Raw genomic sequence first — 27235 nt, 5'->3', positions numbered from 1 at the left:
CCTCTGTACCATGGTCTTCCACTGTCTTGGGTTAGAGTTCTTTTGCTTGAGGGTAGACTCGGGCACACTATCCTATCTAATTTCTCTTCCTCTTGTTTTGTTAAAGTATTTATAGTTTATTTAGGAAATATTTATTTTAATGTTACTGCTCTTGAAATATTTTATTTTCCCTTGTTTCCTTTCCTCACTGGGCTATTTTCCCTGTTGGGGCCCCTGGGCTTATAGCATCCAGCTTTTCCAACTAGGGTTGTAGCTTAGCAATTAATAATAATAATCGTCGTCGTCAGCGCCCACTCGTGTCCGAGTATTAGGTTCTGTCGTTAGCCATCAGCCTCCTATCTATGGGGTGGGTGCTTATGTCTGATGTGGCTGTTAAGTCCTAGTCTGTGGTGGAAGAGTCGCGGACAGTGTTCACAAGGGAGGGTAGGTGGTGGGCGGGGCTGTTCTAATCGCTCTCTCCTTCTTCTCCTCCTAGCCTCCTCATTTTGTCTCCTCCTCTCCTCGAAGTCCACGGTGCCATGGTGTACTGTACTCCTCCAGGTTTTCCTGTCCCTGGCTGTTTCTTCCCATGAGGAAGGATCGATGTTAGCTAGAGCCAGGGTGTGCTTTAGTTGATCTTTATAGCGCATTTTCGGGGCTCCTCGTGGTCTGGTGCCCTGGGTCAGTTCTCCGTAGAATATTTTCTTTGGGAGCCTAGATGGATCCATCCTATGCACGTGTCCTATCCAGCGGAGGCGGTGGTGGATGATGGTGGCCTCCACGCTGGTCAGCGAGGCACATTCTAAGACTTCAATGTTGGTGGTGTGGCTCTCCCAGGGGATTTTCAAGATCTGCCTCAGTTTCATTTGTTGGAAGCGTTCTAGGTTTTTAATATCGTTTCTATATAGCGTCCATGTTTCACATGCATACAGGAGCGTGGAGAGGACTACTGCCCTGAACACCATTATTTTGGTGGTCATTGTCAGTGCTTGGTTGTTAAATACGCGGCAGTTGAGTCGGCCAAAGGCGGAGTGGGCTGCCCTGATCCTGTTCTCCACGTCTTTTTTGCTCGTGGGAGCTGATGTTAGGATGCTCCCTAGGTAGGAGAACTGGTCCACCTGTTCTAACGGTTGGTCATTCACTGTGGTATTGAAGTTTGGGAGCATCAGTCCTGGTGGAAGTTGGACGAGGGTCTTGGTTTTATCTGTGTTGACTTGCATCCCAAAACGTTCGTAGGCAGAGTTGTATGCATCAGCTAACGACTGCAGGTCCTCTGCCGTCTGACCTGGGGTGGCATTGTCGTCAGCATACTGCAGTTCTCGCACTGCACACAAGGTGGTCTTGGTTCTGGCGCGGAGTCTGGCGAGGTTGAAAGCGCCTCCATCCATGCGGAAACGTAGGTCGACTGAGGGTGTGTCTGGGGGAATCTCGTTGAGCATTGCTGCGGTGTATAGCGAGAAACACGTTGGGGCCAGAACACAGCCCTGCTTCAGGCCGCCGTTGATGGGGAATGGGTCTGAAAGAGAGTTCTGGTGGCAGACTCTCCCAACCATTCCGTCATGGAGGGCACGCACCAGCTTGACAAAATCGGGTGGGCAGCCATATCTTTTGAGGACAGCCCACATGGCAGGTCGAGGTACTTTGTCGAAGGCCTTTTTCAAATCCCAGAAGATGAACATTATGGGCTGTTGTTGTTCGAGGCTCTTCTCTTGTAGTTGTCGCGCACAGAAGATCATGTCTATGGTCCCGCGGGAAGGTCGAAAGCCGCACTGGGACTCTGGCAGGACGTCTTCTGCGAGAATAAGGAGGCGGTCAAGGAGAATCCGAGCGAAAATCTTACTCGCGATGCTTAGTAGTGATATTCCCCCGGTAGTTGTTACAGTTCTCCCTGTCTCCCTTCTTGAAGATGGTAACGATGTTTGCATCGCGGAAGTCACTGGGGACGGTCTTGGTCTCCCATATTTTCAGTATAAGGAGCATCAAACGGTTCCTCAAACCGGGGCCACCGTGAGTGAGGAGCTCCAACGGGATGTTGTCTGGCCCTGGGGCTTTGCCGGGCTTCATGCGCTGCAGGGCCTTGTTGAAGTCATGGATGGAGGGTGGTAGTGCCATCCAGTGACGGACGGGATGCTGCGGGGTCATTCGCAGAAGATCGTCTGGGGTGTCTGCTTGGTCATTGAGGAGGTTCTCAAAGTGAGACCTCCACCTGGCCAGGATGCCCTCGCTGTCGGTGATGGTTGTGGCCCCATCCGCGTCCTTCAGGCTGCCCACTGATGACCGTGTGGGACCGAATATTTCCTTTGTTGCTGCATAGAAGCTGCGCAGGTCACGTTGGTCAGCGAAACTGTATTTCTGCAGCTTTTCTTTGCCACCAGGTGTTCTGGGCTTCACGGATCCCTCTTTGGCAACCAGCTTCAGCCACCTTGTGAGCACATTTGTTAGCTGCTGTTGGTTGGTTTTCCAAAGTCAGGCGTGCTTGTCGTTTGGTTTCAATGAAAAGAGAGATGGTAGCATCATTCTCATCAAACTAATCCTGCCGTTTCTTGGTGGTGTAGCCTAGTGTTTCCTCCGCGGCACGGGCCTTGGCGTTTCTGAGGGTGGTCCAGTGGTGCTCAACAGTGGCCTGACCCACGGGGTCTGCGAGGTGTTGTTCGCAGGCCTCCTTGTAGTTCTGTGCCACCTGTGGGTTGCGGAGCTTACTACAATCAAAGCGTTGGTGTGGTACGCTGTCAGGTGCCCTTCTGGGTGGTCGTAGGGTCGTCACGGAGAGTTGGGAGATGAGGAGTCTGTGGTCCGTCCAGCAGTCGTCCGCTCCGGGCATGAATCGGGTGATGCGGACGTCTCCTCGGTCTCTGGCTCTGGTCAGGACGTAGTCCAGGGTGTGCCAGTGTTTAGACCGTGGGTGTCTCCATGTGGTCTTTTGTCGTTTTGGTAACTGGAAGATGGTGTTGGTTACCACAAGTTGGTGTTCTGCACACAGATCCAGTAGGAGTTGGCCATTGGCATTGCAATTTCCAATGCCATGGCGGCCGATGATTCCCTCCCACAGGCGATGGTCTTTGCCTACTCGGGCATTAAAGTCGCCAAGCACAACGAGCTTGTCATTGGCGGGCACTGCCTGGATGGTGCGGTCGAGCTGGGTGTAGAAGGCAGCTTTGTCATCAACGGTTGAGGTCATAGTCGGGGCGTAAACAGAGATCAGGGTGAGGTGTCTGTCCCGCGTGATGGGGATGCGGACAGTCATCAGGCGCTCACTGATGGCCTTGGGAGCGAGGTTGTGCTGCTGCACTAGCTGGGAACGGATGGCGAAGCTGACACCATGGATGCGAGGCTCCTCTAGGGCCTTGCCTTTCCAGAAGATGGTGTAGCCTGTTCCAGCTTCCCTGATGTTGCCCTCTTCGGGTAGTCTGGTCTCGCTAAGAGCCGCCACATCAACATTGAAGCGGGCTAGCTCCTTGCAGACGAGGGCTGTACGTCGTTCCGGGCGGTTGGTGTTCGTCACGTCTTGGAGGGTGCGGATGTTCCACGCACCTAAGGTTAATATTTTTTTCATGTTGTTTCGACCGCATTAGTGGGATGTCCGCCAGCCGCGGTGAGCTGACCAGACGGGTTTGCCGTGTCCGATGTTTACCCCACCTTTTCTAGGGGCCTCCCCATGTGGGGTGGGCTGCGGTGTCCTCAATAGGCCAGCCCAGTCACGGGTCCAGCTGCCGAACTCTGGTGTCACGGCACCGTCACCAGAGAGCGACTGAATCTTAGACTCGCCGCCTGAGTGCAGTCGTGGGCTAAGGGCTTCCAGCTATCCAGGCCTGCCCCCTTCACCCACGGTGCTGTCGCCTCAGGACTTGGTGGTGGTGATGATGATGATGATGGTGAGAAAGAGATGAAGAAGGGTGGAGGAAACGACAGAATGCCAGTAGCTGGGTATATTGTTTTGGGTGGTCGTGGCTTTGCAACGGCCACGCACCAACACTTGGCCCACACCGTTTTCACCGCGGCTCAAGACATATGAGACAGGCGGCTTCTCCGATGTTGGTTGCATCGGGCTGCCGGGTTCTTGTTATGTCAAGGCTCGCCTTGTTGCCTGTCCAACAGGCATTGCCCTCTTCCGCCGGCGCTGGGAAGCTCCGCCGTTGGGGTCTTGTTTGGTTTGATTTTGGAGTTTTCCTTCTCCTAGCCTTTGCCTATCTTAGATAGAGGAGAAGGCCTATAGGGGTCTAGTCTTGGTCTGGTCTCTCAGAACTGGCCTTAGCGTTATGGTTTAGCCTGCCAGGGTGGATAAACTGCCCCACCGCCATTGCCCAGCCCATCATTGGGACACTCAAGCCCCTCTACTGCAGCAAAGTGCTGGACCATGGAAAAATGCCCAGAGTTCTTAAAACTTGATCTTGCTCAAAGAAACCAATATTTGACAGATAAAAAAATGTGTAGGGGTTGTTTCAAGGTTGGTCATTATTCAAGGTATTGTAAAAGACCAAGGAAATGTATTAAATGCCTATTTAGAGAAGGGAAGATCAAGCAAATAAGAAACTTGTTTAAGGTAATAAAGAGCTCAAGGTTTGTATCGCTAGGAAAAATACAAATTACTTTCAAGTATGTCATATTTGTAGTATTTTTTATTCATTACTTACTGTTTATTTGCTATTCCCTTATTTCATTTCATCAGTGGGCTACTAACAATAGGGTCTTGAAATAAACATGTTCGAATTCTGCAATTCCCTCTTTATGCGGTCACTAGTTTTGGGAAAAAAAAAATGCCTTTAAACTTTGTGAGTCATGTGCCCCTAAACGTATCAAATCTATTGTTGTTTCAAGTATTGGTAGAGGTAGGTATGATGATTGATAATAAATGTAACCAAACCATATTTACATTACATTTTATTCGCATAATTTCATAATGAATAGCCTATTTGAGGAAAAATTCCACATCAACCATGAAATCAGCTTAGCTATGCGAGGCCAGCCGACAAAATGTAAACATAATGTTGTGGTTATGTTCTCAGCTATTTAAACTTTTGATAATTTTGATAGTAGTGTTAATGATGGTAGAAATAATATTTATATTAGCATGATATTAATTTTTCATTAAAAATTCATAATGATTCAAATGATCATCACTTTCTCCAATCTCGCACCATCTTTTCTGTCACATTGAACGCTACAGCGGTAACACAATAGTTCGATAACTTTTAATTCAAAACTAGTCTAATACCTTTTTTTTTTGCTGTAGGTTCCATAATTAATGTGGGTACAAGTTGATATGAAATCAAACTGAATTATAACCGAAGTTAAGAAAAATATTTTGGGAACAATTATCCTTCGTAACAGTTTAGAATTATTGTAAAGTATCATGCTGTCATTAGTGCTAGTTTTTTATTGTTGATTAAATGCAAAGAAAATGTTTTCCTGTTTTGCGTGGTGTGTAGGAATCTTTAGGGATACAGTAAGTAAAATATTTGTAATAACTTCTTATTTTACTCAAAGCTTTGAATACCATTAGTTATCACTTGGATGTGTAAATGTGTTCGTTTGTTAGTTATGATCAGTGAGGAAATGTAAACAAACAAAGAGTTTCTGTTTTAGGCCCCGTGTTTAGGAAGAACATTATATAAATTCACATTCATTTGATTTATTTTGAAGTTAGGAAAAAATAAGTAATCTACATTAGTGATAACAGAATCATTAAATAGTCAATACTTGTTAAAATACCTGTTGCTGGAAAAACTAACCTAAACATAGTTGTGTAGATGCGTTCGTTTGTTCATCATGATCGGAGATGAACATGAACAAAATAATGGTTTATGGTTTAAGTGGTGTGTTTAGGAAAAGCATGATGTAAGATCAACTTTATTTAGATAATTTTTTATTTCAAATGATACAGAAAAAGCTAGCCTATACACTGATCGTTTTGCAGTTCACCAGTAGTCATTTACAACAGATATGACTTAAATTCATTAAATTTTATCCTAATTTTAAGTCGTCTTATATACGCGGAAATATATGGTATTTACACCAATCCTGGTTATAATTTTAAACTTTCTAGTTATTAAAACTTTAAAATCTTTTAAATGTTTTTTTTTTATTCATTATAACAATTGCCTATTAGAAAAGAATACAGTGTACTATAGAGAACATATTGAAAATGGGTAGTTAAAGGGTTTGACTGGGTTAAGTTGCTGTTGGCCTAGGCGTTAATGGAGTTATTCCTATTATTTATTTTGAAATTTGCGATTTTCCAGCTCTGCGAAACTGGATCTACCTAATTTTCGCATAATTGGGGACCCTACTGTACTCTGTTGGAGCCCTTGGGCAATGTAGTATTCTCCCTTTTTAACCAGGGTTGTATCTTTGCTAGTAGTAGTAATAATAAATGAGAAGCTGTATTGCTCATGCGTACTACCAATCTGCTTGGGACTTGCATAGGCTTTCATGCCTCATTGTAATGGTTGTTGGTTTAAAATTAATATTAAGACATTTCATCATGTTGAAGTGATGTGAATTAAGATGCATCCACACTATGATCAGTTATGCTTGATGTAGTCAATTATTCCTTTAGTTCAGCCAGGCCACCAAATCACAATCATAGATTGATATGGCTATTTTAAAAAATGGGTAAAGGATTTTTACTGGCAATTCTTCACTGGCATATACTGTAACTCATGGTATTTTATATTAGATGCAGTCTTCTATAGGAAAAAGGTTTCAACTTTTATTGAAATATTCCATGAGTTGATTATTTTTCATTTCAGTTCTTCTCAAGTGGACTGGCTCAGAATGGAGAAGAAGAAGAAGGCATTTTGGGTTTTCTGATTCCTGATATTCTGAAAGAGCTAGCAAGGGGCAAAAAATTAGTATGTATTTTGTGTATAAAGTTAATGTTGTTTTATAAGTAATATAAATTTCCTATATTTTGTTGGTCTGTAGTAGTTTAATTGTGTGGTACAAAATGTTAATACTGTACTAAGTAACATTTGTCGTATAAGTAAATATCATGGCTAGTCAGATTTTAATCATGTAAAATGACATTTGTTTCGGTGCAAAAATACAAACCTTCCAATCCTTACTATGGAGTATTTATTTCAGCGAAGCTGAAACTAGCTGATAACCCCTTTTTTCAGGGTGCAACTACGCAACTGGTTAGTGGGGTAGGCTATTCTCCTCTCCCCCCCCTCACACCAGCACTAGCGATTAACCGTCACTTTTTAATTTGGCTCGGTGGAGTACAGACGTGTCTCGCTCCCATGTCAACAAACCAAATAAAGTTCCATGTAGGAGCCAAGTGGCCATACATTCTTTGTACTTCATACCTAGCAGCTGCAAAAGTCTTTATATATTATCTGAATATATGACACTATGTAATTTCCACAGCTGTACCACACCCTTTGGTCTGCTGGCGTTTGACCTGATCATTTAACAATGCCTGGGCCAGAGCAAAAATAATCCTTTCTGCCTTGTAGTAAGTGTTCCTTTAGTAGTTTGCAGGCAACCTGGTAATTAACACTGGTACGAGGTAGTCCCATCACTACATTCTTGGCATCTCTCTCCAGCAAAGAGAGCAAATAGGTGAACTTACTGATCACTGGAAGGTCTGTTGCATTGATGTGAGAAGTATATTGATCCCAGAAGGACTGCCATTGGGTCCCTTCACCTCTAAACTTTGGTAGTTCCATCTTGGGTAACTTGTCATTGGTGACGTATGATTCTTGAGATGAAGACTTTCCATTTATACTGCCAGCTTTAGAACCAGGATCTACTGCTGCTGCTGCTGCTCTTATCTTGTCTTCAGCTCATATCCTGGGCTGCACACTTCTTGTTCTAAACTCATGGGCTTCGTCCAAAAGTTGTTCTAGTTCTTCTTCAGGTAGTAGGTTGGCCAGGGAACTAGCCACCCGTTGAGACACTACCACTAGAGAGTTATTCAGTACTGCATTGAATCCTTCTCTCTGGTTACGGTTCATTTTCCCTTTGTCTACACACACACACAGAATAGTTTGGCCTATTCTTTACATATTCTCCTCTCTCTTCATACACCTGACAACACTGAGATTACAACCAATTCTTTTTCTTTTAAGGGGTTAACTACTGCACTGTGATTGTTCATGGCTGCTTTCCTCTTGGTAAGGGTAGAAGAGAGACTTTAGCTATGGTAAGCAGCTCTTCTAGGAGAAGGGCAGTCCAAAATCAAATCATTGTTCTCTAGTCTTGGGTAGTGCCATAGCCTCTCTACCATGGTCTTCCTCTGTTTTGGGTTAAAGGTTTCTTGCTTGAGGGTACACTTGGGCACACTATTTTATTTAGTTTCTCTTCCTCTTGTTTTGTTAAAATTTTCATAGTTTATAGAGGAGATCTTTATTTTAATGTTGTTACTCTTCTTAAGATATTTTATTTTTCCTTGTTTCCTTTCCTCACTGGGCTATCTTCCCTGTTGGAGCCCCTGAAACAAAAAAGGGGACCTCTCCTCTCTACGTTCCTCCCAGCCTGACAAGGGACTCAACCAAGTTCGGCTGGTACTGCTAGGGTGCCACAGCCCACCCTCCCCCGTTATCTACCACAGATGAAGCTTCATAACGCTGAATCCCCTACTGCTGCTACCTCCGCAGTCATCTAAAGCACCGGAGGAAGCAACAGGGCCTACTGGAACTGCGTCACAATCGCTCTCCATTCATTCCTATTTCTAGCACGCTCTCTTGCATCTCTCACATCTATTCTCCTATCTATCCTTCACTCCATCGATCCAACCAAACCTTGGCCTTCCTCTTGTACTTCTCCCATCAACTCTTGCATTCATCACCTTCTTTAGCAGACAGCCATTTTCCATTCTCTCAACATGTCCAAACCACCTCAACACATTCACATCCACTCTAGCTGCTAACTCATTTCTTACACCCGTTCTCACTCTCATTACTTCATTCCTAACCCTATCCACTCGAGATACACCAGCCATACTCCTTAGACACTTCATCTCAAACACATTCAATTTCTGTCTCTCCGTCACTTTCGTTCCCCACATACATCACAGTTGGTACAATCACTTTCTCACACAGAACTCTCTTTACATTCATGGCCAACCCTCTATTATTTACTACTCCCTTAACTGTCCCGAACACTTTGCATCCTTCATTCACTCTCTGACGTACATCCTGCTTCCACTCCACCATTTGCTGCAACAACAGACCCCAAGTACTTAAACTGATCCATCTCCTCCAGTAACTCTCCATTCAACATGACATTCAATCTTGCACCACCTTCCCTTCTCGTACATCTCATAACCTTACTCCTACCCACATTAACTCTCAACTTCCTTCTCTCACACACCCTTCCAAATTCTGTCACTAAACGGCCAAGCTTCTCTTGCATGCTTGCAACCAATACAGTGTCATCCGCAAACCAAACAACAAATGATTTACTTCCCATTCATGGTCATTCTCGTCTACCAGTTTCAATCCTCGTCCAAGCACTCAAGCATTCACCTCTCTCACCACTCCATTAATATACAAGTTAAACAATCACGGCAACATCACACATCCCTGTCTCAGCCATACTCTCCCCGGAAACCAATCGCTCACTTCATTTCCTATCCTAACACATGCTTTACTACCTTTGTAGAAACTTTTCACTGCTTGCAACAACTTTCCACCAACTCCATATAACCTCATCACATTCCACATTGCTTTCCTATCCACTCTATCATACGCTTTCTCCAGATCCATAAACGCAACATACACCTCCTTACCTTTTGCTAAATATTTCTCGCATATCTGCCTAACTGTAAAAATCTGATTCATACAACCCCTACCTCTTCTAAAACCACCCTGTACCTCTAAGATTGCATTCTCTGTTTTATCCTTAATCCTATTAAACAGTACTCTACCATACACTTTTCCAACTACACTCAACAAACTAATACCTCTTGAATTACAACACTCATGCACATCTCCCTTACCCTTATATAGTGGTACAATACATGCACAAACCCAATCTACTCCTACCATTGACAACACAAAACACATATTAAACAATCTCACCAACCATTCAAGTACAGTCACTCCCCCTTCCTTCAACATGTCAGCTCTCACACCATCCATACCAGATGCTTTTCCTACTCTCGTTTCATCTAGAGCTCTCCTCACTTCCTCTCTTGTAATCTCTCTCTCATTCTCATCTCCCATCACCGGCACCTCAACACCCACAACAGCAATTATATCTGCTTCCCTATTATCCTCAACATTCAGTAAACTTTCAAAATATTCCGCCCATCTTTTCCTTGCTTCCTCTCCTTTTAACAACCTTCCATTTCTGTTTTTCACTGTCTCTTCAATTCTTGAGCCAGCCTTCCTTACTCTCTTCACTTCTTTTCAAAACTTCTTATTCTCTTCATATGAACGACCCAATCCCTCACCCCTCCTCAGGTCAGCCGCCCTCTTTGCCTCACTTACTTTGCGCTTTACTTCCACATTTTTCTCTCTATATTTTTCATACTTCTCTATACTATTACTCTGCAGCCATTCTTCAAAAGCCCTCTTTTTCTCTTCCACTTTTACCTTCACTCATTCATTCCACCATTCACTGCCCTTCCTCATGGTGCCTCCAACAAACTTCTTGTCACACACATCACTTGCAATCCCAACAAAATTATCTTTTACTAACTTCTACTCCTCCTCTAAATTACCATTTTTTTTTACTTTCACTTCGTTCTCTGCCATTTTCAACCTTTCTTGACATTTGCTTTTTACCCCCCGTTTTATCAGCTCTTAAACCCTCACTAGCTCCCTTTTACATCCACCTACTCTATTCCCCCACTCTTTTGCTACAACTAATTTTCCTTCCACCAAAAAATTATCAGACATACCGTTAACCATACCCCTAAACACGTGCACGTCTTTCAATCTTCCAAACATTCTTTTAGTTATCAACACATAATCCATTAACGCCTTTTCTACCACTCTTCCATTTACCACTCTTACCCATGTATACTTGTTTTTATCTTTCTTTTTGAAAAAGATAGAACTTATCACCATCTCTTGCTCAACACACATATCTAGCTGTCTCTCACCACTCTCACTTTCACCTGGTACGCCATACTTCTCAATGACACCTTGTACCTCTCCAGCGCCCACTCTAGCATTTAAGTCACCCATGACAACTACATAATTCCTTCTACCCAGTCCTTTTACACACCTAGTTAATTCATTCCAAAATTCATTCCGCTCTTCTTCACTTTTCTCACAACCTGGCCCACACGCACTAACAAAAGCCCAACATTCCCTACCCAACCTAGCCCTTACCCACATTAACCTAGATGATATCTCGTTCCATTCCACTACTTCACCTGTCCATTCACTCGGCAATAAAGCCACACCCTTTTGCTCTTCCCCTTTCAATCCCAGACGCTCTACCAGACATTTCACCAAACATCACTTCACCCTTCCCTTTTATCTTTGTCTCACACAAGGCTAATATATTCATCCTTCTATTCCTCAACATACTTCCAATCTCACATCTTTTACTCTATCGTACTACATCCACGCACATTCAAACACCCCAAAACTAGAATGCGGAGAGCACTTACTCTTTCTCCAGCTCCATCTCTGATGATGTCTCACAGGATTGTAAATACAGGAGAGGGGGTTCCCAGCCCCCTCGTCCCATCCCAGTTAGTCGCCTCTTACGACATGCAGGGATACGTTGGCGCTATTCTAATTTTTTTATGCCCCTGTGGCCGCAGCGAGTATATCAATTTTTATTGCTTCTTGGAATTCATCCAATATAGATAGCCTTAATGACGTACTCAAATTGACTAGTGATTGTGGTGGAAGACTCCAGAAGGTCACTCAGCGCCTTGGAAGTTCTCATCACCCACCCTCGAAATGTCGTTCTTGTCTTCTTTAACTTTTCCATTATCTTCACTACACAACTTGATTATCTTCTTAGAGGGAGTCTTTCCAGGTCTTGGCATCAAAATGTAGGGGTTTCTTTAAGCCCACATCATGCAGGAAGGTATATGAGATGAGGAGAGTGCCTGGCTCAAGGAAACGCCATGTATAGCTGTCAGCCTCTCATTTTATTAGAGCAACTTAACTCCTAAGTAAATATAATACAAACACATACATTATGCAAAAATAGTTGCTAAATTCAAATTCATACATGTGATGACTTGTAAATACTAAATACTGTACTAGATTATTTGTACTTCAATACCCACTTCAAGTAAGAGAAAAGGGAAGAAACATTTAATTAACCCTCTCTAAAAAACATTGGAGCCAGAGTATAGGAAAGAAAAATTGTGGTGCTATTTCAGGTACACTATAAAAAAACTTCTTTCAAGTAAATATTTAGAAAATAACATTTTTAAATTCAACATATTGGTTTATATCCCAAGCTTTTTTTAATTTTCTGAATTTATATTTTTCATCCTTTTAATCCCTTCTTATTTTGCATTTTTGATATTATTGTATGAAAGTTCTGTGATTGTTTTATAGGTCAAGATAACCAAATATTCCGATGGGCAGGGTTGATTAATTTGCATTGTATAGCGCTGAATGGCCTTTGATGATCTAGTGCTTGGTCTAAGGGCTAAATTTTATATTCAAATTAATTCATTGCCCTTATGGCAACATGCAGAATGGTTTCCGGATCTTCAGCATCTTCTCACAAAGGCACCGAGAGAGCTCCCTCCACTGCCTGAGCTACTCAGACAACCACCTGTAGATATTACACTGAGTGATACCATTGCTACATTTTCACGCCTGGAGGTTATTCAGCAATTGCTTACAAAGAGAGGCTTTTCGAAGTCAGTTGCAAGACCCGTGACAGGATACCTTCGGGAGTTGTCTTCTGCAGTGTATTAGGAGAAGTGGGCCGTCTTTTTTATTTTGTGGTTGGTTTCATGAAGAGTATCTCTCCTTTCAGTGTCTGTTCCAACAGTAGTGGAGTTTTTTCTGTACCTCAAGGAGGAAAAACTCTACTTGGTGTCGACGGTGAAAGGCTTTCACTCAGCATTAAGCCTTGTCTTTGAACTGAATGTAGTTAATTTTTCCTCCTCGGCAGAAGTGTTCCTCCTCACATAGAACTTTTAGCGTGTTCCTGCCCTCAGTCAGAAGTAAGACCACCTCCTTGGAGCATTAAGGTCTTTTGTTCATTGAAAGGAGGTCCGCTATGAGCCTCTCTGTCAAGTCTCAGACAGGGACTTGACTTTAAAGACTGCCTTTCTTCTAGCTCTGGTTTCTGCAAAGAGAGTTGGCAAGCTGCATGGTCTCTCCTATGACGCCGCCCATTCAAGGGTTTGTGGCTATGACTCAAAATCCATCTACATTGGATCCTGGATTTGGGCCCTTTTGGATTGAGAATCTCCGGTCTGTAACAGATAATCCTGATCAAAGTTGGAGCAAATGCTTTTTTGTTGACCAGGCGGACATAGTCTTTTTATAGTTTATTTATGACATATTTGTTTTTGATGTTGTTGATAGTTTATTATATGACATGTCTGTTTTGACGTTGTTTCTTATTTTAGAATGATTTATTGTTAATTTGTTCTCTTCATTTATTTATTTCCTTATTTCCTTTCCTCACTGGGCTATTTTTCCCTGTTGGAGCCCCTGGGCTTATAGCATCTTGCTTTTCCAACTAGGGTTGTAGCTTGGATAGTAATAATAATAATAATAATAACTGTTACTGTGCCCTTTAAGGACGCTGAGGTTCCATCTTGCCGGGCTGGCCGGCTAATGCTGTTTTTTAAGGACAGGTCTATGGCATACCACTTAATAAGATGACTTAGGACATCTCCAAACTGCATAGGATTTTGGCCTCTGACCTTCAGTCTTATGATGCCAGGGTGAATTATCCTGAAAATGAGGGTTTTTTCAAATTCTATCTCCTCAATGATTAATATTAAGACCTGGGATTATTACCCTATATAGACCTGATGTAGACTGCCTAAAATAAGGAGTTTTTTTCTAAAAGCCATATTTTTTGGTAGATATGAATTTTTTTTTATTAGGGTAAAAAAAATAAACCCCCAAAATCGGGGGGAAAAATTAAGAAAAAAATGTGGAACAAAAACTGGAAAAAAGGGCAACATTTGATCGTTTTATAATGGGTTTTAAAGTTTTATACCAAATTTCAATGCTATATCTTTAAAACTGTGGGAGAAGATAGAATTTAAAAATCAATAAGTATAGTTTTGAGGTACGGGCGTTCAAAGTTTTTCTTTGTATTTTTATAAAGACAATATCAATAAATCATGATTATTATGAATTTTATGTTCTTTTTAGGATATTAATAAAAGAAAACTAAGCTGTTTATCCTAATTTGATCATATACAAAGATAATTTTGCTCAATATCTTGCTTCTTTTGGCTCCTGTTAGGCAAGGCGGTCGCTCTTCCATCCATACCACTCTCTCTCTCTGCGTCAGTACTGATATCACCCACTTCTGAACTCTTAATAGAGCGAATTTTCTTCTTCGTTACGTTACAAGATGTTGAAATTGTCTTTTCCCCTTTGAAATAAGATTCTTTCTGAAAATGAGAAAAACAAATGTAAAAAGGAGTGAGTGCCAGAGGGCTATCAAAGTTTTTCTTTGTATTTTTACGAAGACAATATTAATAAATCATGATTATTATGAATTTTATGTTCCTTTATGGATATTGATAAACAAAAACAAAGTTATTCATCCTAATTAATCATAAATATAGATCCTTTTGTTCAATGTCTTGCTTCTTTTGGCTCCTGTCAGGCAAGGCGGCCGCTCCTCCATCCACACCACTCTCTCTCTCTCTGCAACACTGCCGATATTACCCCCTTCTGAACTCTTGATAGAGCGATTTTTTTTTTTCCTTATGTTAGCAAGATATTGATACTGTCTTTTCCTCATTGGGATGATAAAATTCTTGCCGAAAACGAGAAGAACAAACTTAAAAATGAGTGAATATCAAGGTCAAACTCAGTCATGTACTCTATGAGGTTTGTGGTAGGACTGAAGGAAGAAGGGTGTAATTTATTGTGTTATATATCGTCTTGTGACTCGTGGAATCTATACAGATGCCATTGTACACAATTTTTTTTTTTACATTAAAATGTAATAATTATCAAAATTTGCAATAACAAGAAACACTGCTTTTTCTTGTAGGGAATAATGATTTTTGTTTATTGAGTTACTTTTACTAATTACTATGTAACTATGATGGTAAAAAGAATTTTGACAAGATATTTCTTATATGCATACTCCATTGCCATATGAAGCTCGGTGAAATTTTTCAGAATTTTGTGTTTTTCTTCCTATACCCCCATATATTGGCATTCCGGCCGGGCCCCATAAGGAGGCTGGCAAATATGCCAATATATGTGGGTATAGGAGAAAAAACAAAATCCTGACAAAATTGACTGAGCTTTGTATGACAGTAGAGAATGTGTATACGAAATATTTTGTCAAAATTCCTCATACTCTCATAGTTTTAGGGTAATTAGTTAAGGGGACTGTTTGCCATGGTGTTTTGACATAAGTTTCAGAAATCGAAAATGTTTTTTTTTGTTTTTATGTATGCAGAAACATATCGTACATGCTCTCCATAAGTTTCAGCCAATTTATAGCGGTCTTTTATTGATGACGTCATCTTTCCTGCGTCGTCTGCATGACTGAGTTTGACAGAAATGTCTTTTGTGTTTTTATTTATTTTTTTTTTTTCATTTATATAGCGATTTTTTCACTTACTGTATATTTCAAAATCTCGTACGTCTGGCAGAGATGGAAGGCATTGGTAGAGGGTAGGCGAAATTAACTACGATCTATGAGAAGAACAGCCAGAGTTTCCAAAGACGTATAGAAGTTACATTGCATGTGTGTTTTGTTTACTTGCAGTTCATATATACATGGCATTTTCACAATGTCCTTGTGAACTTTATAGCAAGGCCAATGATACTTAAGGTCAAAGAAAGAACAAAAAGTAAGCAGAGAGCAACAATGAAGAGCAAAAAAAAAAAAAAAAGAGCAGGAAACATGAAAGAGTACAAGCTGGAACATACTACCTAAAACTCTGGTAACAATGAGAGGCTGCTGGCAACTCATGACACCCTTACAGTGAGTGTATTAGTAAACAAAGTGTTTAAATACCTCGTTTAGGGAGCCTTCATGTAAGAATAAACAATATAATTATAAAGTAAGGTTATCATAATGTTATCTAGATTATTTTAAGAAAAAGTGAAAATTTATAGCAAATCTTTGGGAGCTCATAACTCAAAAACATACTTATCCTGCTTATGTACATTTTCTCACTTATTTATTGTTTGTTGTTAGAGAGAAAGATATCTTTGAAAAGAGGAATAAAAATCCCACAATTTTGTGTACCAAAATTTAGATTTTCCTTTTTCTCTTTTTCATGATTATTCTATGAAGCAAATTAAGAAAAAAGAAAAAGGAAAGTTGAAAATCTGTCATACAGGATTGTTTGATTTATAAAGAAATTTTGATGGTATGGTTCTCAATACAATTGGTATCATATTAGTGAAGTAAAATGTACCTAAAATATTTTGTCACGATTTTTGCTAATAAATAAAAAAGTTTTTGATCAAATGACTTGAAATTTTTACATGATGAAGGTATTATATATGTCTAAACATATATAGAAATTGTGTATTTTGAATCATTAGAAAAAAAATGGCGGACATGGCGAACGGTTCCCGTAAAGTAACTCAATAAACCAAAAACATTGTTCCCTACAAGAAAATGCAGTATTTCTTGTATTCGAACTTTTGATAATTATTACATTTTAATATAAAACAAATTGTGAGCAATGGCATCTGTATGGATTCCATGAGTCACAAGACAATGTATTACACGGCAATTTCACCCTTCGGTCCTCAGTCCTAGTACAAACCTCTCAGAGAGTACATGTTGAGTTTGACCTCTTGACATTCTTTCGTTTTTATGTCTATTTTTCTCAGTATTGGCAAGAATTTCATCGTGCCAAAGAGGTAAAAATAATTTCAACATCTTGCTAACATAAGGAAGAAAAAAGTTTGCTCTATTAAGAGTTCAGAAGTGGGTAATATCGACGAAATTAGCGGAGTTACTGAAGGAGAGAGATGATGGAGCGACCGTCTCGTCTAAAGAAGCAAGATATCGAGCAAAGAGATCTTCATTTATGATTAAATCATGATAAATAACTTAGTTTGGGTTTATTAATATCCATAAAAGGACAGTAAAATTCATATTAATCATGATTTATTTATATTGTCTTTGTAGAAATACAAAGAAAAACTTTGAACGCCGTATCACAAAACTATGCTTATTTACCTTCAAATTCTATCTTCTCCCTTAGTTTTAAAGATGTAGAATTGAAATTTGGTATATTACTTTTACATAAGAAAACGGTCAAATGATGCCCTTTTTTCTAATTTTTGTTTCTCATTTTTTTCTTTATTTTTTCCCCGATTTTTAGGGTTTATTGTTTTACCATAATGAAAAAAATTCATATCAAGCAAAGAAATTACTTTATAATAAAAAAAAACACATTTTGATTGGAGGTCTACATCAGGTCCCTGTAGGGTAATAATTCCAGGTTTCAATATAGATTATCAATGGAGGAGATAGAATTTGAAAAAACATTTTGAGGATAAATCACCAAAACACTTATTCCAGGATAAATCGCCCTGGTGTCACAAAACCAAAGGTCAGAGAGAAAAACCTTATGCAGTTTGTAGATGTCCTGTGTTATCTTATTGAGTGGTATGAATTTCAAAGTCCTGTCCTTGAAAAACAACATTAGCTGGCTGGACCCCTTTAACCTGTTAGGCGTCACCCCCCCTGGACCACGTTACAGCTAACGTATCGTCACGCTTTTTTTTTGCCCTGAGCGGTTATTTCACTAATGATAATTTTTCAAAGTTAATATAATTTTTTTATACTCATAATTTGTATTTATAGTTAAAAGTAGTAATATCAATTAAAGGGTGGAATAAAAAAAAAATTAATACTACTATTATTTCATATCAAAAGGCTACGCAATACTGAATGAGCAATATACATATATGTATTATTCTTTTGTGTGCCATTCCCTAAAGCAAGAGGCTACACACAATTCTACTTCACAGTCCTTGCACCAATATGAGCTCTCCCTTCTTATGTTGTTCTTCTGGCTCTGTGCACAAGTCCTAAGAGGCCTCTTCATTTTTTCTGTAGGTGGACAATAATCAGGAAAGTGCCTGCCAATCAGCCGCGAAGGTTTCGTTGCAAGTGGCGGGGGGGGCCTGCGTAAGGGAACAGGTCTTTCTTCAGCATATTTGATGATCAGTCTTTTACTAATCCTCAAAAGAAACACGTCTCACAACCCTCCCCCAAGAGCTCTATATGTAATATACAATTTAGAATAGACGTGTCTAACAAATGTCGAAATACTTTATTGTAATATTTCTTCAGTCTATTTCTTGCAGTCAAAAAATGAACCAAAAGGTTATCAGACAAATCAACCCCGCCCTTGTTTGCATTGTAATCTGCAACTGCCTTTGGTTTACAGTATACATTTCTTTCCCTCTCCTAGATTTTACTTTTATCATAGTCATCATGCATTGTACTCAGAACACATACATCCTTTTTATCTTTCCATTTTAGTAACAGATTTTTTGCGGAATTCTGCTACTTTTTCACCCTTTTTCAGTTTAGTTCCTTTTATTTTTACTGGTACGTCCTTTCTGGTGACCCTTACAGTACCGACGGGATCAGTTTCCGCATCAAAAAGTGAATCTGCCAATGTTGAACTTGTATAAAAGTTATCTATATTTAAACAATAGCCCTTGTTCAAAGGAGGGTCCATAAGAGAGAAAACAATCGTATTTGATGCAGGAATATCCATATATTTTTCCATCTACAGTGAACCCTCGCTACTTCGCGGTTCGACCATCGCGGATTCACCACTTCGCGGATTTTTTCCATAACCCATATATATACAGTAATATATATATATATATATATATATATATATATGTATGCATGTATTTATGTATATATGTAGGTATGTATATGTGTATACATATAAATATATATATATATACACACACACACATATATATATATATATATATATATATATACATATATATATATATATATATATATATATATATATATATATATATATATATCTAAAGTAGGAAGATGTGATGTAGTTCTAAGGGAAAAGTATGGGAAATATGTCTGGGTAATAAGCAAAGCTCTACCTCCAGTTTGTTTCTTCATTATGATCAGAGATAAATGTAAACAAAACATTGGTTGCCATTTTTTATTGTGCTTTTTAGCGTGTTTAGGAAAAGCATGATATAAAATCACCTTTAATATTTGTGCCCGTTTTAGTTTAGGGTACTGTAGTACATGCATTAAGTGTTCTGTACATTAAAGGGTAGTTTGTTAACAGAACTACGTACAAGGGAAGGTTTTAAAAGTCTGAATATACATGTTGAATAAATAGGTAAATATGGTGTCACTACTTCGCGGATTTTCACCTATCGCGGCCGCGACTGGAACCTATCTACCGCGATAAACGAGGGTTCACTGTATTGCATGTCCTTACCTGCATAAATGAAAAAGTTCCATATATAACCAATAGAACTTTCACAAAGTTCATAGAACTTTATTCCTAACCTTTTACATTTAGCTGGCATATACTGTACCCATGATAAATTTCCTTTCCATCCTAACAAAGACTCATCCACAGATACATTCCTACTGGGAATGTAATTGTTCATGAATTTCTTCAAAATAATATCACTGAATGGCTTTATTTTTGCTAACTTTCTACCTGGTCCATCTATTATAGTGGTATTGTCAACCAAATGTAAGAATTTATGCAACAAGTCAAATCTACGACCACTCGTTATCTTTCGAAAGAAAGGAGAAGAAACACTCTTGTGTTAAGAAATACATATAATTATCACACTTAGAATCAATGCGCTGTAAAATAAGTAGACTTATAAAGACTCTCATTTCACTTGCGCAAGTGTCAAACCATTATGTACTCGTGATTCTGGTGACAAATGTTCTACATTCTCATCTATAAATTGATTTGAAAATCTTTTTTTCTTTCACTAAATAATCAATAATTTCATCATCAAAATATTTCTCAAAATATTCTAATGGGTTCTCATTATCTTTAACTGTAAATTTTATGCCAGGATCAGCAACAAAAGCAAAGGGATCTCATCCGTTTCGTTGTCCAGTATGTATGTATGTGTATATATATATATATATATATATATATATATATATATATATATATATATATGTATATATATATATATGTATATATATATATATGTATATATACAGTGAGCCCTCGTTTATCGCGGTAGATAGGTTCCAGACCCGACCGCGATAGGTGAAAATCCGCGAAGTAGTGACACCATATTTACTATTTATTTAACATGTATATTCAGACTTTTAAAACCTTCCCTTGTACGTAGTACTGTTAACAAACTACCCTTTAATGTACAGAACACTTAATGCATGTACTACAGTACCCTAAACTAAAACAGGCACAAATATTAAAGGCGATTTTATATCATGCGTTTCCTAAACACGCCAAAAAGCACGATAAAAAATGGCAACCAATGCTTTGTTTACGTTTATCTCTGATCATAATGAAGAAACAAACGCATTTACACATCTGTGTATAGGTTAGTTTTTGCATCGATTATATTGATTATTCAGTACAGTATGTTGATTTTGTTATTTACCAATGTTTTACTTAATTTTTCTTAGGACTTCCAAATGAAATTTTTTTCTTTATGACGCCGCCTGAAACGACGGCGTCATAAAGTACGCTCAGTAAACAACCACGCTCAGTAAACAAACGAAGGGATTTAACGCGCATGATGAAAGTGATAAATAATGATATTACAGTAAAAGCTTTTATAAAATGTGTTACAGTATTACAAATATTATTTACAGTATCTATATAAAATCATACAGTACATACGTAGCAAAGCAGGAAAACAATTTACGAGAGAGAGAGAGAGTGTGTGTGTGTGTGTGTGTTGTTTTACGTACATACAGTAAATGTAAATTTTAAACAAAAAAATATGGTAGGTTATAACATGTATTTTTCAATATTAATCTTACCCGGTGATCATGTAGCTGCAACTCTGTTGCCCGACAGAAAAAACCTACGGTCGGGATACGCCAGCGATCGCTATACAGGTGGGGGTGTACAACAACAGCGCCATCTGTCGAGTAGGTACTCAGGTACTTCTTGTCAACAAGAACCAATTTTCTCTCTGTCGTGCCACCGGCAAGACCTACTTGATACGCTGTTGTTTCTGGAGTTGATTTCACGCTATTTGGTGATGTATTCTCTCTAGATATTAGCTTTCGCTGTACAGGAGTTATTATCATTACCTTATCAAGCTTTTTTGATCCCTCCCCTTTGGCTAATTCAAGATGTCTGACCATACTCAAGTCCCCAAGTACAGGCAGTGTAGCGCTAGGGACTGTTCTAGGCGTCTTCCGAAGGCCTCTATAGATCCTCACACCGTTTGTTCCAATTGTAGGGGTATATCCTGTCAATTGGAAGATCGATGTGAGGAATGCGCTGGGCTTTCGGAATTGGATTTTAATGAATTCCTTAAGAATGCACGTAGGCTAGAGAAGGATAGGATCAGGAGGAGTTCGTCTCGCTCTTTTGATTTTTCCTCTCCCCATGCCCCTCAACCTATTCCTTCCCCTGTAGTGGTGACTCCCGACCCTTCTACTAGCTCTCAGCAACCCTCGATGGCGGACATGATGCGTGCCATTCAGGCTCTTGGTGACAGAGTGGAGTCATTAGCTAATGACCGCAATCAACTCTTGGCCGATGTCAAAGAGTTGAAGGAGAAAATTGCAGTGGGAAGTGTAGTGAGTGCTAGTGCGGTGAAAAGTGTCAGTGTCAGTGTTACGCATGAGGGTGCATCTGTTCGTGCCAGTCGTCCTCCCAGTCCGGGACCTCTTGCAAGCTCCCAAGCCCAGGGGAGAAGCAATGTCGAAGGACCAAAGGGTTCAACAGGCCTTGATCAGCGTACAGATGTACCCTCAGTGGTTGCGGACGTATCTTGCAGAGATCGTCCCATCCACAAACAGACGAGTGAGCCCATTCATTCCTCGTCTGTGGAAGAAGTTTCTCGGCAGAAACGCTGGACCAAGGTCTCACGACCTCTCAAGCGCAAGGTCCCTTCCGAGCGAGTCCAACGGCCCAGGTGTAGCCACTGGGTCAGTTCGGACTCGCCGCAGTCTTCCGAAGACTGCACACCTCCCAAGAGAGGTAGAGTGGTTCCGCAGCAGGCAATCACTCCGTCTGTTGCCGCACCAACCGCTGTAGACCCTAAGTGGTCTATGCTGCAGTCTATGCAGACTCAGCTAGCTTCATTCATGCAGGAGTATCGTGCTGAGAAGGTTGACACTGCACCTGTTAACCTACAACCTGCCACGGTTGTGCGCTCAGCAGACACTGCGGCTGCCTGCTCCCACACTCCGGCTGTGAGAGCTCCACCACCGATGCGCAGTCGACCCTGCCAGACGCATGTTGACGTTAGCCGACGTGCGGCACCCTCCGTTGACATGCGTGAGCTACCGCATCAGCAGTGGGAAGGTGCTGTCAAGCTGCCGTGTTTTGACGCAATGCGGCAGTCTCCGCAACCCACGGCAGTCCCCACCACGCACCATCACTCCGCTTTTGTTGTTGCCAGCTCTCAGACTGACCAGCAGCGGCATGATGTTGGATCCAGTGCAGCTACGCATGCACCCGTGCTGCCGGATTCAGCCGTTCAGCTTTCTTCTCCTCCTTTGCCGCTTCCTCCTCAGCATTCGGATGAAGGAGTCTCTGATGACGACGAAGCTGCGCATTTGGACGATCAACACTCCGACATAGAGGAACCCAAGACTACGCCTCCCTCCTTAGACTTTAGGAAAGTCCTTGCCCTGTTTAAGGAGTTGTATCCGGACCAGTTTGTGTCTGCAACCCCGCGCTCACCTCCCTCTGAGTTCGCTTTAGGCATGCAGTCAGCAGCTCCTGCCTTTACGAAGCTCGTACTCGCGCGCTCATCCAAGAGAGCTTTAAGGGTACTGGGAGAGTGGTTGCAGTCCAAGAAGCAACTTGGGAAGACATCCTTCATCTTTCCACCGACCAAGCTTGCTTCCAAATCTAGCGTCTGGTATGCCACGGGAGAAGATCCCGGCTTGGGAGTTCCTGCCTCTGCCCAGGGCGACTTCTCAAGTCTGGTAGACTCTCCCCGCAGACTGGCTATGAGACGCTCCAAGATTTGCTGGACCTTTTCAGACATGGACCATCTTTTGAAGGGAGTTTTTCGTGCGTTTGAGATCTTCAACTTCCTGGACTGGTGTTTGGGAGCGTTAAGCAGAAAGACCTCCCCTTCGGATAAGGACTCTGCCATGCTCATCATGTCATGCATGGACAAAGCCATTCGGGATGGGTCTGGCGAGCTTGCGGCTTCGTACGTGTCTGGAGTTCTTAAGAAGCGAGATCACCTTTGCTCCTTCTTGTCGGCGGGGATCACACCATGTCAGAAGTCAGAGTTGATGTTTGCTCCGCTTTCCAAGTGTCTCTTTCCTGAAGAGCTGATCAAGGGGATTGCTGCCTCGTTGATCCAGAAGGATACCCATGACCTGGTGGCGTCATCCGCACGTAAAGTCACAGCTTTACCTTCCGTGCCTAGACCTAGGATGGACACACCAGCGTCTAGGTTCATTCCGCCCTTTCGTGGCAGAACCTCCAGCAGAGGAGGTACCCGTGCCGATAGTCAACGTGGCAAAAAGAAGAAAGGTTCCAAGTCCTCAAAAGGCAGAGTCTGACTGCCAACCTCTCCAGACAGCAGTGGGAGCCAGGCTCAAGAACTACTGGCAGGCCTGGGAGAACAGGGGTGCAGACGCACAGTCTGTGAAGTTGCTCAGAGAGGGGTACAGGATTCCATTCTTGCGCAAGCCCCCTCTAGCAACTACTCCCATCGACCTCTCTCCCAGGTACAGAGAGGAGGACAAGAGGCTAGCTTTACAGCAAGAGGTGTCTCTCTTGCTACAAAAGGGAGCGGTAGTCATAGTCCGGGACCATCAATCCCCGGGCTTCTACAACCGTCTCTTCTTAGTAGCGAAGAAGACAGGAGGAGGGTGGAGACCGGTGCTGGACGTCAGTGCTCTCAATGCCTTTGTCACCAAGCAGACGTTCACCATGGAGACGACGAAGTCGGTGCTAGCATCGGTCAGGAAGGAAGACTGGATGGTCTCGTTGGACCTAAAGGACGCGTACTTTCACGTCCCCGTCCATCCAGACTCCCAACCTTTCCTAAGGTTCGTCTTTGGAAAGGTCGTTTACCAGTTCCAAGCCCTGTGCTTTGGCCTAAGCACGGCACTTCTAGTGTTTACCAAACTGATGAGGAATATTGCCAAATTCCTGCATTTGGCAGACATCAGAGCCTCCCTCTATTTGGACGACTGGCTTTTAAGAACTCCGTCAAGTCGTCGCTGTCTGGAGAATCTCAAATGGACTATTGATCTGACCAAGGAATTGGGTCTCCTGGTCAATATAGAAAAGTCCCAACTCGTCCCATCCCAAACTATAGTCTATCTAGGTATGGAGATTCAGAGTCGAGCTTTTCGGGCTTTTCCGTCGGCCCCCAGAATCAGTCAAGCCCAAGAATGCATCCAGAGCATGCTGAAAAGGAACCGATGTTCAGTCAGACAGTGGATGAGTCTAATAGGGACGCTTTCATCGCTGGACCAGTTCATCGCGTTAGGGAGACTCCACCTCCGACCCCTTCAGTATCACCTAGCTGCTCACTGGAGAAAGGACATGACGCTAGAAGCGGTCTCAGTTCCTATATCCGAAGAGATGAAGTCTGCACTGACTTGGTGGAAGAACAGCATTCTTCTCAAGGAAGGTCTACCACTGGCTGTTCAGACCCCCGACCACCTTCTCTTCTCGGACGCATCGGACACGGGCTGGGGTGCGACACTGGACGGTCGGGAATGCTCGGGCACGTGGAATCCGGATCAAAGAGCACTTCACATCAACTGCAAGGAGCTACTGGCAGTTCATCTGGCCTTGAGAAGCTTCAAGTCCCTCCTTCTAGGCAAGGTGGTGGAGGTGAACTCCGACAACACTACAGCCTTGGCGTACATCTCCAAGCAAGGAGGGACTCATTCGAGGAAGTTGTTCGAGATCGCAAGGGACCTCCTCACCTGGTCAAGAGATCGAAAGATATCGCTTGTAACAAGGTTCATTCAAGGCGACATGAATGTCATGGCAGACCGCCTCAGCCGGAAGGGTCAGGTCATCCCTACAGAGTGGACCCTTCACAAGAATGTTTGCAGCAGACTATGGGCCCTGTGGGGTCAGCCCACCATAGATCTGTTCGCTACCTCGATGACCAAGAGGCTCCCAAATTATTGCTCACCGATTCCGGACCCAGCAGCAGTTCACGTAGATGCCTTTCTTCTGGATTGGTCCCATCTAGACCTGTATGCGTTCCCCCCGTTCAAGATTGTCAACAAGGTACTGCAGAAGTTCGCCTCTCACGAAGGGACACGGTTGACGTTGGTTGCTCCCCTCTGGCCCGCGAGAGAATGGTTCACCGAGGTACTGCAATGGCTAGTAGACGTTCCCAGGACTCTTCCTCTAAGAGTGGACCTTCTGCGTCAGCCGCACGTAAAGAAGGTACACCCAAGCCTCCACGCTCTTCGTCTGACTGCCTTCAGACTATCGAAAGACTCTCAAGAGCTAGAGGCTTTTCGAAGGAGGCAGCCAGAGCGATTGCCAGAGCAAGGAGGACATCCACTCTCAAGGTCTACCAGTCAAAATGGGAAGTCTTCCGAAGCTGGTGCAAGGCGAATTCAGTTTCCTCAACCAGTACCTCTGTAACGCAGATAGCTGACTTCCTTTTACACCTAAGGAATGTAAGATCCCTATCAGCTCCTACGATCAAAGGTTACAGAAGCATGTTGGCAGCAGTCTTCCGCCACAGAGGCTTAGATCTTTCCACCAACAAAGATCTACAGGACCTCCTTAAGTCTTTTGAGACCTCAAAGGAGCGTCGGTTAGCCACACCAGGTTGGAACTTAGACGTGGTTTTAAGGTTCCTGATGTCAGCAAGGTTCGAACCACTTCAATCAGCCTCTTTTAAAGATCTCACTTTGAAGACTCTTTTCCTCGTTTGCTTAGCAACAGCTAAAAGAGTCAGTGAGATACACGCCTTCAGCAGGAACATAGGTTTTACATCTGAAACGGCTACATGTTCCTTACAGCTTGGTTTTTTAGCTAAAAACGAGCTACCTTCTCGTCCTTGGCCCAAATCGTTCGAGATTCCAAGTCTGTCCAGTTTGGTTGGAAACGAACAAGAGAGAGTACTATGCCCAGTAAGAGCTCTTAAGTACTATTTAAGACGTACAAAGCCATTACGAGGACAATCAGAAGCTTTATGGTGTTCTATTAAGAAACCTTCTTTACCGATGTCGAAGAACGCAGTTTCTTATTACATCAGACTTTTGATTAGAGAAGCCCATTCTCATCTGAATGAGGAAGACCATGCTTTGCTGAAGGTAAGGACACATGAAGTTAGAGCTGTCGCTACTTCAGTGGCCTTCAAACAGAACCGTTCTCTGCAGAGTGTAATGGATGCAACCTATTGGAGAAGCAAGTCAGTGTTCGCATCATTTTACCTTAAAGATGTCCAGTCTCTTTACGAGAACTGCTACACCCTGGGACCATTCGTAGCAGCGAGTGCAGTAGTAGGTGAGGGCTCAACCACTACATTCCCATAATCCCATAACCTTTTTTAATCTTTCTCTTGAAATGCTTTTTATTGTTGTTTTTGGGTTGTACGGAAGGCTAAGAAGCCTTTCGCATCCTGGTTGATTTGGCGGGTGGTCAAATTCTTTCTTGAGAAGCGCCTAGATTAGAGGTTGTGATGAGGTCCTTTAGTATGGGTTGCAGCCCTTCATACTTCAGCACCTAGGAGTCGCTCAGCATCCTAAGAGGATCGCGAGGCTCAGTAAGGAAGACGTACTTAAAAAGGCAGAGTAATGGTTCAAGTCGACTTCCTTACCAGGTACTTATTTATTTTATGTTTGTTATTTTGAATAACTGCTAAAATGAAATACGGGATACTTAGCTTCTAATGTTAACATGTATGCTGGTCTCCACCCACCCCCCTGGGTGTGAATCAGCTACATGATCACCGGGTAAGATTAATATTGAAAAATGTTATTTTCCTTAGTAAAATAAATTTTT

The 27235-nt window shown here is 41.9% G+C and overlaps 1 protein-coding gene across 3 annotated transcripts in view; it reads left to right on the top strand.

The window, feature by feature from the left end:
* The window catches only part of LOC137631147 (pineapple eye protein-like), a 350280-nt gene that overhangs the window by 143108 nt on the left and 179937 nt on the right, over window positions 1–27235 (top strand). For all 3 annotated transcript variants that reach the window (XM_068362845.1, XM_068362846.1, XM_068362844.1), the window contains one exon: window positions 6729–6830. In XM_068362845.1, coding sequence (XP_068218946.1) covers window positions 6729–6830 — 102 coding nt within the window. The remainder of the gene's footprint in view (window positions 1–6728; window positions 6831–27235) is intronic.

The sequence above is a fragment of the Palaemon carinicauda genome, chromosome 39, assembly GCF_036898095.1.
Source record: "Palaemon carinicauda isolate YSFRI2023 chromosome 39, ASM3689809v2, whole genome shotgun sequence".
Taxonomy (NCBI): domain Eukaryota; kingdom Metazoa; phylum Arthropoda; class Malacostraca; order Decapoda; family Palaemonidae; genus Palaemon; species Palaemon carinicauda.
The sequence above is the reverse complement of the archived record's forward strand: the minus strand, read 5'-3'. Positions and strand labels throughout refer to the sequence as shown.